This window comes from Pistacia vera, unplaced genomic scaffold (genome assembly GCF_008641045.1).
Source record: "Pistacia vera cultivar Batoury unplaced genomic scaffold, PisVer_v2 Contig840, whole genome shotgun sequence".
Taxonomy (NCBI): domain Eukaryota; kingdom Viridiplantae; phylum Streptophyta; class Magnoliopsida; order Sapindales; family Anacardiaceae; genus Pistacia; species Pistacia vera.
Window position 1 is genome coordinate 922202 of NW_022196713.1, and position 13010 is coordinate 935211.

Genomic DNA, 13010 nt, shown 5'->3' on the forward strand with positions numbered 1-13010 from the left:
ATTCAACTTATGTTTGGGAATTTATTTTCCAACGGTTCTGATAGTTTTTTAAACTAATAAATTTATATATATGCTTATAAAAATACCTGAACTTTAACCAGTATTTGGAAGTTTTTTTTTTTCAATTACCAATACTTAATATCTAAGTTCCTTTCAAGTTTAATTTATTTGTAAGTTCTTTCATTGTATATTATTTAATTCATCACATAATCATTCGAAATCTGTCATTTTAAGAGAATAAATATGTTGCCAAAATGTTGGACTTCGCAAATTATCAATATAACAGCCGCAACAACATTTCTAAAAAACAATTTTTTGTTCTTTTCTTCAATCAGTGAAGCAAAGCTATTAAAAACAATTTTTGTTTAACAAACTGATAATGATTCAATCAATCACCTAAATGCAAATAGAAAGAATCAAATAAAGGAAAAATCACCTAATTTTGTAAAACAACTGGTAAAGAAATGCAATTAAATTGTATACAGCCTGCAAAGGAGTTTACTAGATTAAAAGAACAAAAAGTTGAAGGGGAAAATGAAGAAGAAAGAAAGAAAAACCTTCATATCTTTAATAAAGGATTAGAAAGCTTAAGATAAAAGATTCAAAAGTATTGTAATGGTCAACTAAAAGTTGAAGATTGAATGGGGTTTGAAGAAATTTTTAAACCAGCAAAGAGATTATTGTATATAAATAATAGTGGAAATGGGGTTTTTTGGGATAAATTTTTAAACCAGCCAAAATACAAAACACTTCGATTTAGGGTGTTTTATAAACCTCTAAAAAATACACTACATTGGTTTTGATGGGTTTTTAAATTAGTCAAAACCAGTCCATAAAAAATCTAACAAATAATGGTTTTTAAACACCTCAAAACCAGTCTAATTAAAAAATCTCCAAAACCAGTGAAAAAAAACTCTCAAGCAGACCTTAAGGGGTTGGTTTCCTAAGGATATTAGCTTCCTTTTTTTAGTTTTTGGGTTCAAATCTTAGAATCATCTACAACAATATTTTAACTTTTAATAATATTATAATTTATCTAGCCTTTTGGATACGTAGGATGTTTAATAAACTCTGACGATTAATTGAGGTGTACCAAGTTGCATAGATAGTCTGGTTATGAAAAACAAAATATTAAAAATATTAAAAGAAATTGTAATAATTGAAGCTTAATGAAGTAATATTTTCTACTGATTTCAACCTGTATACATCAATATTATAATTCGTTATCATATAATAATTTTATAACTAGTTACCATTAGAAATTTAAGTTAATTATCAATATTACTGATTTGGCAAAACCCCATATAATACAAACTAATTTTCTTATTTTAAGTTATCTTTTTAAAAAAAAAATTAAATAATTAAAGTGGTCCAATTGGTGGGTAATGTATTTAACTCCCACCTAACAAAAACCTAAGCCCATTTAAAATAGGCTCAGCAGTTACATATTTTCTTAAAGAAAACTCAACATAATTTCTTTATTTAAAATGGATGAAATTATAAATAATGAAAGAAATTAAGTTTTAACCTCATCTCTACGTCCACAACACAAGTCTCAGCCTACAAGTAAACAGAAGCAATCGTGTCCGTGTCGGTCAATTAATACGGTGCCGTCTTAATCTAGAAATTCATCTATTATTTTACATTTGTACTTTCTTCTTCGTGTATTCATTCCTTCTTCTCTCTTTCAATTCTCAACTTCTCAAGACTAAACGCATAGACAGCGACCTATTTTTGTACGAAAACTACCGTTTCGTATCAGACATGTCTTACGATTATCTCTTCAAGTACATAATCATCGGAGATACTGGTAACTTTTTTTTTAACTTTACTAATTAAACCCTAGTTCTTCCTCAACTTTCTTAGGTATTATCTTTGATTTTGGGGTTTTCTATGCTGTGATTGCAGGAGTAGGGAAATCATGTCTGCTATTACAGTTCACTGACAAGAGGTTCCAGCCAGTTCATGATCTCACCATTGGTGTTGAGTTTGGTGCTCGTATGGTTACCATCGATGGCCGTCCTATCAAGCTTCAGATTTGGGACACTGTATGTTACTTTTCTTTTTCTGGTGTTTTATTCGCGTTTCTTTGAAAAATTGAATTAACTTAACTAATTTATGAACCTCATGTGGGTAGTTATGCCTTTTTTTTTTCTTCTTCTTCTTCTTTTGCGAAAAAGAAGAGAAAAAATTAGCCGTGAAAATTTTTGAGGGGTTTTTAGCATACTGAATTTGTGTAAACCCTTATATTAGGACCACTACTTTTGGATAAGGATTTTCCATACCTTCCTGTGCAAACTCCTCCTTTTATGTAGAATCACCCAATTGTCAATCAACCATAGGCCAATTCATTGTGAATCAACTTAAGTGGGATAATGTTCTGGGTACAAATATGTTGTGTTTTCAATCTTGTCATTGGATTTTTTAGATTCTTCCATGTTCTGAAAGTGTATCCACTAACTTACTACTTTAACTGCACATTAGAGGGCAAGAATTTTACATCTTTGTGTTTTAACTTTTGTCATAAAGAAGCTGATTTTGATGGAGAATAGATTACTCTGTTGATTCCTGTAAGACCCCGCTTCAATGGTTACTTTGTGTTTTTACTTCTATCACCATGAAACGCCATCGGTTTTAATATCTTTAAGTAAGTTCTGATGAGAACTTGCTGAGGCTGTATGGTGCCTTCTGTTTTGTGGGTTTTGTAGGGTAATTTGGGTATATCTGTGCTTTGTCTTATGCAGATTAAATTTGATGTCTTAGTTTGATCCTTATGTTATTCCCTTGTATGTGTACTGTAATTGTGATTGAAATTAATAAATGGAAGAAATAGATGATAGAAAATCATGTTTATACAGTAAGATCCTTTATGTATTTTATTTTTCTTCATTATGCCGTAATTGCTATTCTTGAACATTTTAGTCCTTAGCCAAAGCACCCTTATGCATTACACTTATTCGTAAACTGCGATCCTTGGTTCTATTTCAGGCTGGGCAAGAATCTTTCAGATCCATCACGAGATCTTATTACAGAGGAGCAGCTGGAGCACTTCTGGTTTATGATATAACTAGGTGAGTATGAACCTGCATATACGTGTGTATGTGAGAGAAAGAAAGCGATAGCAAGATTGGAATCGTCCCTTCCCCCTCTCCTCTCTGCAACTTCTCTTTACACAAACTAGTATAAGTTTTGATAGGGCAAATTGGAAATAAATTTCATTACTCTTATGTGGCATATATTTGCTAGATCTTCTACCAGTTCCTTTCCTTTTAGAATATTGGATTTAAACTGAAAACCAAAGTTGTTGTGTTTCCAGGAGAGAGACATTTAATCATTTGGCAAGCTGGCTAGAGGATGCCAGGCAGCATGCAAATCCCAATATGACAATTATGCTCATTGGGAACAAGTGTGATCTTGCACATCGGAGGGCTGTTAGCAAGGAGGAAGGAGAACAGTTTGCAAAGGAAAACGGGCTTTTATTTTTGGAAGCATCTGCAAGAACAGCTCAGAATGTTGAAGAGGTGATTAAATGAACCAAATTTTAAGCAGTCTTTAATTTTCAATTGTGTTGTGTGTGGCTCAAAAACTGCGAAGTTTTATCGTCAATTTATGGAACACGATTGACATGGCAGCTGATCCTTAATTGCTAAATGAGTACCGTAACTATTCTCACAGGCCTTCATAAAAACTGCTGCCAAGATCCTTCAAAATATTCAGGAAGGCGTGTTTGATGTATCCAATGAGGTAACGTTGAAGCACTTTGTTATTCACTGATGTCTTTTTAGTTTTTATTTGGATTTCTGCCAAATCATAGTATGGATTGTTTCAATCTTGTTCGGCGCCCACAAGATACTCTTTATGTCTTATTTTTGTTGATACTAAATCGGAAATTTACCTTACGTATAACCTTTTTTTAAATAATGATTGTAGTCATCTGGAATAAAGGTTGGGTATGGACGCCCACAAGGTCCATCAGGCGCTAGAGATGGAGCAGTTGCTCAGAGAAGTGGATGTTGCAGTTGAATGGAACCAAAATTGAAAGTCTGTAGTTAATCCCTTTCTGGAATTTACATAGGCCTTCTACACACTAATATGGATATATAATCCTCAAAAAAAAAAATGTGATCAAACTTTATGGATGACATTCAATGTATAGATCTTATCTCACCTGTCTTTTGCACTGAATCAATGTCACTGTCCTCCATTCATCTCATTTTAGTGCCCAAAGATTGCTTTATGGGTGTAGTGAATGGTGTTTTTTCTATGGCCAAAAGAATATTGAACCGTGCATATCACAATTCACTTAATTTCCGGGAAGTAAAATGACTTTAAACGACTTCTAATATTAGTTTGGTCAGACCATTTGAAACATAAGTAAAATGCAAAATCTTTGGAGTCTTGTCGACTAAGATTTAGCATGTTTATAGGGGCTAATTCTTGCAGAGCCTCAATTACCAATTCACCATAAAATTTGGGTTTGCACTTTGCAGTTTGCACCCAGAATTTAATACAAAAAACAATTCTAATAGAAAATTTACTAAAATGCTACACATTACGAAAAGGTAAAATATGTTCCTAACAAGGCGCCCATTACATTGCTGTGGGATATCGAAGAATTGTAATAAAAATACTATGTGCTCCTGATATGTTACAATTCTTCACAAACCGGACTTGTAAAAACAAACCAGTTAACAATACCTCATCTCGTGTATAAATATTCCGGCATTCTGTATTTCACTTTAAAATCTCTTCTTGACCATAAATTACTGGAAAATCCAATCATTAGGAACCACCAAATACCTACAATCACAAGCAAGTTTCAGGGAACAGATCATTTTAATACACATGCTAAGTTGTTGCTGAGAAACAAAATGACACTCACCCCAGCTAGGATATCTTTTGAGAGTCGAGGTTTGCTTTGCGCTATATTATCTGCGACTGGTCGCTTCTGTGGGAATTGACGAAACACTTTTGTTGGCTGCTGGCTAACAGGGAGCTCATAATGGGTTCCAGATTCTTTTTGCACTTTTTGCTTCTGTGAGGATAAAAGAAGAAATAAATATGGAGAGTTTTCTAAAATAAATGATACACTAAAAAACGCAATCTAAATGAACAGAAAAGTGAAATCTAGGATCTAAACTACATCTCTGTCTCAAGAATATATATAACTGGGAAGTGAATTGTACAAATTAAGATTTTTGACCTGCTTTATCCACTAATATTAAAAGTCGTTTAAAGTCATCCACACTATCCCCCATAAAACTTAGCAATGCTAACAATATACTCAAGGACGGACAAATATATCAAATACAGAAAATTTCATAAGATGTTATGAAACAAGAAACAAATCAACACTGATTGTGCAAACAAGCAACCCATATTATTGAGGTGTACACATTGTTTACCTTCTTTAATCGTTCTTCTATAGAGCTCAGAGCACGGGACTTATCAACTTTAGACAGATAGAAATCCCGCTCCCTCTTTGCAGCAGAAATTTCTAGAGCTAGTTTCTGCTCTCGAACAGCACTCTTGTAAGCTGCAATTTTAGTATCTCAACTTAGAATTGTAATGAACTGCAGCAACAACAAGCATTAAAAAACTAAAAGACAAAGGAAATTTCAACAAGTACTGTACCAATTTCTTCAGTAAGATCATCCCATTTGAATTTTCTTAGGTACTTGATATTCCAAAGATCATAATAAAACGAAGACCTTTTCCTTCCACCTAAACAAGAATAAGAAATAAATGCATTGAGTAAGAAAGATGTAGCATAATGAAACCACTGCAATTAAAGATGAAAGAGCACCAGGCAAGATATAAGCGAACTCAAACCAAATGATTCTCTAAAAGTGAGAGGATAGAGCAAAAACTGAGCCAAGAAAGGTAAAATGAGATAGAAAAAATGGCACTAAAAGTTAGAAAAAAACCAAACGTTACTGGTTTATCACATTTAACGACAAATATCTGACTCATTTCTGAATTAAAAGTCTATAATCAGGGCACTATCAGGGATTAATAAAACCTGTTGGCCAATTTTAATGATAAAAATAAAACTGCAAGTGCTATTCCTGGTGAAGTATCCATACCAATTTGTTCACCATTTAACATATTAGCAACCCTCTTTGCAACACTTTTCTTGGTGAACTCAACCCACCTACATAAAAAGGACAATCATATGACGGTATGCCAGCAAAAAAGGATGTAATGCACCTTAAAGAGCCAAAAATAATGGAAGACACAATTCAACAAGAGACATCACATTTTCTGGAGTTGGCAAAAAAACTTATGTAATTCATAAATGAGCACTCTACAATCAACTTTTAATACTAGTTGCAGATATCTGCCATATTGATTAGAGCATATTCATTCAAACATACATACCCTTCTGAAAAAACTTGTTCTTGAAATCCACCATCTCGCTTACGATTTACTCGCTTACGAGGTACTTGGGCTGCAGGACCTGTAATATAAAATCAACAGATCATTGTCAGTTAATTAAATTTCACTAAAACATAGTTTCACTCTCTTCCTAATGGAAAAGAAAAAATTAAATAAATAAATAGTTTCTCTCAGCTTAAGCTAACAGATTTGGCACATTAAATAATTTTGACTAATCAAAACAATAAAAAGAGAAACAAAATAATTATTTCATTGTCGGTATCCTGTATTGTGTGTTCAGTCACAAAGAAACAATCACCTTCAGGTACAAGATAAATCCGCAGTATCTCCCCATATTGAGAGAGAATCTGACGAAGCTTTACATGATCCATGTGCGGAGGAATTCGACTCAAGTAGCAAACTCCGCGTTGTTCAGCCTTAGCAGCTTCCTCTAATAGTCGCTGCTTCCTTTTACTTTTACGATTCTCTTGCTCTTCCTCACGTTCATTAGCTCCCCCTAACAACGCATTCTCTGTCTCATTCGCCCCATTATCTGAACCTCCATCAGTAGATTTTGGATTAAACTCCTCAGGAATACTCTCTCCATCTCCCTCTAATTCATCCTCAGATTTATTAGTTTCCTTCAACAATCCTTTATTTCTTCTATTTTTCTGTTTTTTCACCCTTTCATCATTTGATTTTAAATTCCTCTCCTCCAGAGCGCTCATTCCCGTAATTTCGTTTTTCTCCACATTAGCAGCCTCCTTCAACAATTTTTTGTTCCCTTTAGTCCATCCACTTTCTAAAACGGCATCATTAGGTTTTGAATTCTCTTCCATCAGCCGCTCTCTACTAACATCTTGGCTTTCCTCAGCCTCCACGGTTTTCTTTAACAATCGTTTTTCCTTTTTCTTTTCCCATCTATTTGCACTCCTACCACTTGATTTTGGACTATCCCCAGTGATAGGCGAACTAATTCCACTAATCTTGTGCTCTTCCTCTGGCATTCTGTTTATTGAATTGAAACAAGCAATTACACTTAAAAGACCACAGAAGGGAACATGTAATCAGTATATTAAAAAAAAAGAAAAAAATTAACAAAAGAAGCGGCGATAGAGAATACAGTGGCACTATCTGCTGCCGCAGGGCGATGTGGGCGTAAGGTGGTGAGTTTTAGCGATGGAGAAAGAATGCAGTGTTTTAGTTCAAGGGTTTTGGCTTTTATTTCTTTATTTATTTTAAATTATAAAGACCGGGTCCCGGGTACCTGATTCTATTGATCTCAACCTGTTACATCAATATTATAATTCGTTATCATATAATATTTATAACTAGTTACCATTAGAAATTTAAGTTATTATCAATATTACTGATTTGCAAAACCCCATATAATACAACTAATTTTCTTATTTTATTTATCTTTTTTTTTTAAAATAAATAATTAAAGTTGTCCAATTGGTGGGTAATGTATTTAACTCCCACCTAACAAAACCTAAACCCATTTAAAATAGGCTCAGCAGTTACATATTTTCTTAAAGAAAACTCACACTAATTTCTTTATTTAAATGGATAAATTATAAATAATGAAAAATTTAAGTTTTAACGTCCACAACACAAGTCCCAGCCTACAAGTAAACAGAAGCAATCGTGTCCGTGTCGGTCTTAATACGGTGCCGTCTTAATCTGAAATTCATCTATTATTTTACATTTGTACTTTCTTCTTCGTTGTATTCATTCCTTCTTCTCTCTTTCAATTCTCAACTCTCAAGACTAAACGCACAGACAGCGACCTATTTTTGTACGAAAACTACCGTTTCGTATCAGACATGTCTTACGATTATCTCTTCAAGTACAAATCATCGGAGATACTGGTACTTTTTTTTAACTTTACTAATTAAACCCTAGTTCTTCCTCAACTTTCTTAGGTATTAACTTGATTTTGGGGTTTTCTATGCTGTGATTGCAGGAGTAGGGAAATCATGTCTGCTATTACAGTTCACTGACAAGAGGTTCCAGCCAGTTCATGATCTCACCATTGGTGTTGAGTTTGGTGCTCGTATGGTTACCATCGATGGCCGTCCTATCAAGCTTCAGATTTGGGACACTGTATGTTACTTTTCTTTTTCTGGTGTTTTATTCGCGTTTCTTTGAAAAATTGAATTAACTTAACTAATTTATGAACCTCATGTGGGTATTTGCTTTTTTTTTTTTTTTTTTTTTTTTCCTTCTCTTTTGTGAAAAAGAAAGAGAAAAAATTCCGTGAAATTTTTTGAGATACTGAATTTGTGTAAACCCTTATATTAGGACCACTACTTTTGGATAAGGATTTTCCATACCTTCCTGTGCAAACTCCTCCTTTTATGTAGAATCACCCAATTGTCAATCAACCATAGGCCAATTCATTGTGAATCACTTAAGTGATAATGTTCTGGGTACAATATAGTGGTTTTCAATCTTGTCTTGGATTTTTTAGATTCTTCCATGTTCTGAAAGTGTATCCACTAACTTACTACTTTAACTGCACATTAGAGGGCAAGAATTTAATCTTTGTGTTTTACTTTTGTCATAAAGAAGTGGTTTTGATGGAGAATAGATTACTCTGTTGATTCCTGAAGACCCCGCTTCAATGGTTACTTTGTGTTTTTACTTCTATCACCATGAAAGGCATCGGTTTTAATATCTTTAAGTAAGTTCTGATGAGAACTTGCTGAGGCTGTATGGTGCCTTCTGTTTTGGGTTTTGTAGGGTATTTGGGTATATTTGTGCTTTGTGTCGTATGCAGGTCAAACTTGATGTCTTAGTTTGATCCTTATGTTATTCCCTTGTACATGTACTGTAATTGTGATTGAAATTAATAAATGGGAAATAGATGATAGAAAATCATGTTTATACAGTAATACCTTTATGTATTTTATTTTTCTTCATTATGCCGTAATTGCTATTCTTGAACATTTTAGTCCTTAGCCAAAGCACCCTTATGCATTACACTTATTCGAAACTGCGATCCTTGGCTCTATTTCAGGCTGGGCAAGAATCTTTCAGATCCATCACGAGATCTTATTACAGAGGAGCAGCTGGAGCACTTCTGGTTTATGATATAACTAGGTGAGTATGAACCTGCATATACTGTGTGTAGTGAGAGAAAGAAAGCGATAGCAAGATTGGAATCGTCCCTTCCCCCTCTCCTCTCTGCAACTTCTCTTTACACAAACTAGTATAAGTTTTGATAGGGCAAATTGGAAATAATTTCATTACTCTTATGTGGCATATATTGCTAATCTTCTACCAGTTCCTTTCCTTTTAGAATATGGATTTAAACTGAAAACCCAAGTTGTTCTGTTGTCCGGAGAGAGAGACTTTAATCATTTGGCAAGCTGGCTAGAGGATGCCAGGCAGCATGCAAATCCCAATATGACAATTATGCTCATTGGGAACAAGTGTGATCTTGCAACTCGGAGGGCTGTTAGCAAGGAGAGGAGAACAGTTTGCAAAGGAAAACGGCTTTTATTTTTGGAACATCTGCAAGAACAGCTCAGAATGTTGAAGAGGTGATTAAATGAACCAAATTTTAAGCAGTCTTTAATTTTCAATTGTGTTGTGTGTGGCTCAAAACTGCGAAGTTTTATCGTCAATTTATGGAACACGATTGACATGGCAGCTGATCCTTATTGCTAAATGGGTACCGTAACTATCTCACAGGCCTTCATAAAACTGCTGCCAAGATCCTTCAAATATTCAGGAAGGCGTGTTTGATGTATCCAATGAGGTAACGTTGAAGCACTTTGTTTTCACTTATGTCTTTTTAGTTTTATTTGGTTTCTGCAAATCATAGTATGGATTGTTTCAATCTTGTTCGGCGCCCACAAGATACTCTTTATGTCTATTTTTGTTGATACTAAATCGGAAATTTACCTTATGTATAACCTTTTTTTAAATAATGATTGTAGTCATCTGGAATAAGGTTGGGTATGGACGCCCACAAGGTCCATCAGGCGCTAGAGATGGAGCAGTTGCTCAGAGAGTGGATGTTGCAGTTGAATGGAACCAAAATTGAAATCTTAGTTAATCCCTTTCTGGATTTACATAGGCCTCTACACACTAATATGGATATATAATCCTCAAAAAAAAAATGTGATCAAACTTTATGGATGACATCAATGTATAGATCTTATCTCACCTGTTTTTTGCACTGAATCAATGTCACTGTCCTCCATTCTCTCATTTCAGTGCCCAAAGATTGCTTTATGGGTGTATGAATGTGTGAATGGTGTTTTTTCTATGGCCAAAAGAATATTGAACCGGTGCATATCACAATTCCTTATTTCTGGGAAGTAAATGACTTTAAACGACTTCTAATATTAGTTTGGTCAGTCCATTTAAAGATAAGTAAAATGCAAAATCTTTGGAGTCTTGTCGACTAAGATTTATCATGTTTATTGGGGCTAATACTAGCAGAGCCTCAATCACCATAAATTTGGGTTTGCACCCATAATTTAATACAAAAAACAATTCTAATAGAAAATTTACTAAAATGCTACACATTACGAAAGGTAAAATATGTTCCTAACAAGGCGCCGTTACATTGCTGTGGGATATCGTAGAATTGTAATATATGTGCTCCTGATATGTTACAATTCTTCACAAACCGACTTGTAAAAACAAACCAGTTACAATACCTCATCTCGTGTATAAATATTCCGGCATTCTGTATTCACTTTAAAATCTCTTCTTGACCATAAATTACTGGAAAATCCAATCATTAGAACCCCAATACCTACAATCACAAGCAAGTTTCAGGGAACAGATCATTTTAATACACATGCTAATTGTTGCTGAGAACAAATGTCACTCACCCCAGCTAGGATGTCTTTTGAGAGTCGAGGTTTGCTTTGCGCTATATTATCTGCGACTGGTCGCTTCTGTGGGAATTGACGAAACACTTTTGTTGCTGCTGGCTAACAGGGACTCATAATGGGTTCCGATTCTTTGCACTTTTTGCTCTGTGAGGATAAAGAAGAATAATATGGAGAGTTTTCTAAAATAATGATACACTAAAAAACGCAATCTAATGAACAGAAAAGTGAAATCTAGATCTAACTACATCTCTGTCTCAAGAATATATATAACTGGGAAGTGAATTGTACAAATTAAGATAATTTGACCTTGCGATGCGTTTCAACTTGAGTTACCATGGGATATGAGAATTGCTTGAATGAACTTTAAGAATTTCCTTTTCCTTTTCTCTTTTTATAAGAAAAATAAAATTTAAACCCCTTGATTTTTATGATGTCAAAATTTGTTGTGAAGGTTGTTTAAGTCACTCTAAAAAATAAGATGATGGGATAGGAAAACTTGAAAGGCACGTTGAAATATACGGCTTGCTGCATGAAACCAAGTATATCATGATTTTAAAGGAAAAGAAAGAATTGAATTGTCTTGGGGTTGTAGGCAAATCCAAAAGCATCGAACAAGAATTGTAATAATTAATCTTAAGGGTCTGCTTGAGAGTTTTATGGTAAAGGTTTTGAGAGTAAGTCACCGTAGCGGTTTTAAGGAGTTTTTAGTAGCGGTTTTTAAAACATCCAATCTGTGTTTGAGAGTTTATTTTCTAACGGTTCTGACAGTTTTTTAAAATAATAAATTGGGGTGTACTATGGAATTTTAAAATTAAACAAGGATAATATGATAATATACTTTGTCAAACTAGCTTATAAGTTAAAAAAAAAAAAAAAAAAACTTATAAACTCAAAAAAGTTATAAACAAACAGGTCAGCTTAATTTTGGAGCTTATAAACTAGTTTGACTAGCTTATAAGCTTAGACAAACACTCCCTTAATTCATCACACAATCATTCGAAATCTGTCATTTTAAGAGAATAAATATGCTGCCACAATGTTGGACTTCGCAAATTATCAATATAACAGCATTTCTAAAAAATAGTTTTTTGTTCTTTTCTTCAATCAGTGAAGCAAAGCTATCAAAAACAATCTTTATTTAACAAACTGACAAGGATTCAATCAAATAGAGGAAAAACTACATAATTTTGTAAAACAACTGGTAAAGAAGTGCAGTTAAATTGTATACAGCCTACAGAGGAGTTTACCAGATTAAAAGAACAAAAAGTTGAAGGGGAAAATGAAGAAGAAGGAAAGAAAAACCTTCGTATCTCTAATAAAGGATTAGAAAGCCTAAGATAAAAGATTCAAAAGTATTGTAATGGTTATCTAAAAGTTGAAGATTGAATGGGGTTTGAAGAAATTTTTAAACCAGCAAAGGGATTATTGCATATGAATAATAGTGGAAAGGGGGTTTTTTGGGATAAATTTTTAAACCAGCCAAAACACTCTGATTTGGGGTGTTTTATAAACCCTTAAAAAATATACTATACTGGTTTTGAAGGGTTTTTAAACTAGTCAAAACCAGTCCATAAAAAATCTGGCAAGTAATAGTTTTTAAACACCTCAAAACCAGTCTAATTAAAAACTCCCCAAAACCAGTGAAAAAAAAAAAACTCCCAAATAAACCTTAAGGGGTTGGTTTCCTAAAGATGTTAGCTTCCTTTTTTTAGGTTTTGGGTTTAAATCTTGGAATCATCTACAACAATATTTTAACTTTTAATAATATTATGACTT

The 13010-nt window shown here is 33.7% G+C and overlaps 2 protein-coding genes and 1 pseudogene across 2 annotated transcripts; 2 read left to right on the forward strand and 1 right to left on the reverse strand.

Annotated features, from left to right (window-relative positions):
- The first annotated feature begins 1582 nt into the window (after positions 1–1582).
- LOC116118293 (ras-related protein RABB1b) lies at positions 1583–4247 on the forward strand. The gene is made up of 6 exons (XM_031404269.1): positions 1583–1810; positions 1909–2048; positions 2989–3071; positions 3317–3521; positions 3676–3744; positions 3931–4247. Exons 1-6 carry the CDS (start codon positions 1765–1767, stop codon positions 4021–4023), a joined length of 636 nt encoding a protein of 211 aa, XP_031260129.1. The 5' UTR covers positions 1583–1764; the 3' UTR covers positions 4024–4247.
- Positions 4248–4381: 134 nt separating this feature from the next.
- On the reverse strand, positions 4382–7576 carry LOC116118307 (pre-rRNA-processing protein esf2-like). Its single transcript, XM_031404293.1, has 8 exons — positions 7502–7576; positions 6698–7386; positions 6382–6460; positions 6087–6154; positions 5635–5724; positions 5406–5536; positions 4883–5035; positions 4382–4800 (listed from the first exon to the last, which is right to left on the reverse strand). The coding sequence occupies exons 2-8, from the start codon at positions 7383–7385 to the stop codon at positions 4783–4785; spliced, it is 1227 nt and encodes a 408-aa protein (XP_031260153.1). The 5' UTR covers position 7386; positions 7502–7576; the 3' UTR covers positions 4382–4782.
- A 628-nt stretch (positions 7577–8204) lies between these two features.
- Positions 8205–10416, forward strand: LOC116118298 (annotated as a pseudogene).
- Positions 10417–13010: the final 2594 nt, after the last annotated feature.

Bases quoted from the DNA above. Each gene is read 5' to 3' on its own strand.
- LOC116118307 (XM_031404293.1), bottom strand. From the start codon at position 7,385: ATGCCAGAGGAAGAGCACAAGATTAGTGGAATTAGTTCGCCTATCACT. The intron at 5,725-6,086 runs GTATGGATACTT...ATTCTTGTTTAG, and splicing joins GTTAAATGGTGAACAAATTG to GTGGAAGGAAAAGGTCTTCG. The intron at 5,036-5,405 runs GTAAACAATGTG...TTATCCTCACAG, and splicing joins TAGAAGAACGATTAAAGAAG to AAGCAAAAAGTGCAAAAAGA.
- LOC116118293 (XM_031404269.1), top strand. From the start codon at position 1,765: ATGTCTTACGATTATCTCTTCAAGTACATAATCATCGGAGATACTG. The intron at 3,522-3,675 runs GTGATTAAATGA...CTATTCTCACAG, and splicing joins CAGCTCAGAATGTTGAAGAG to GCCTTCATAAAAACTGCTGC. The intron at 3,745-3,930 runs GTAACGTTGAAG...TAATGATTGTAG, and splicing joins TGTTTGATGTATCCAATGAG to TCATCTGGAATAAAGGTTGG.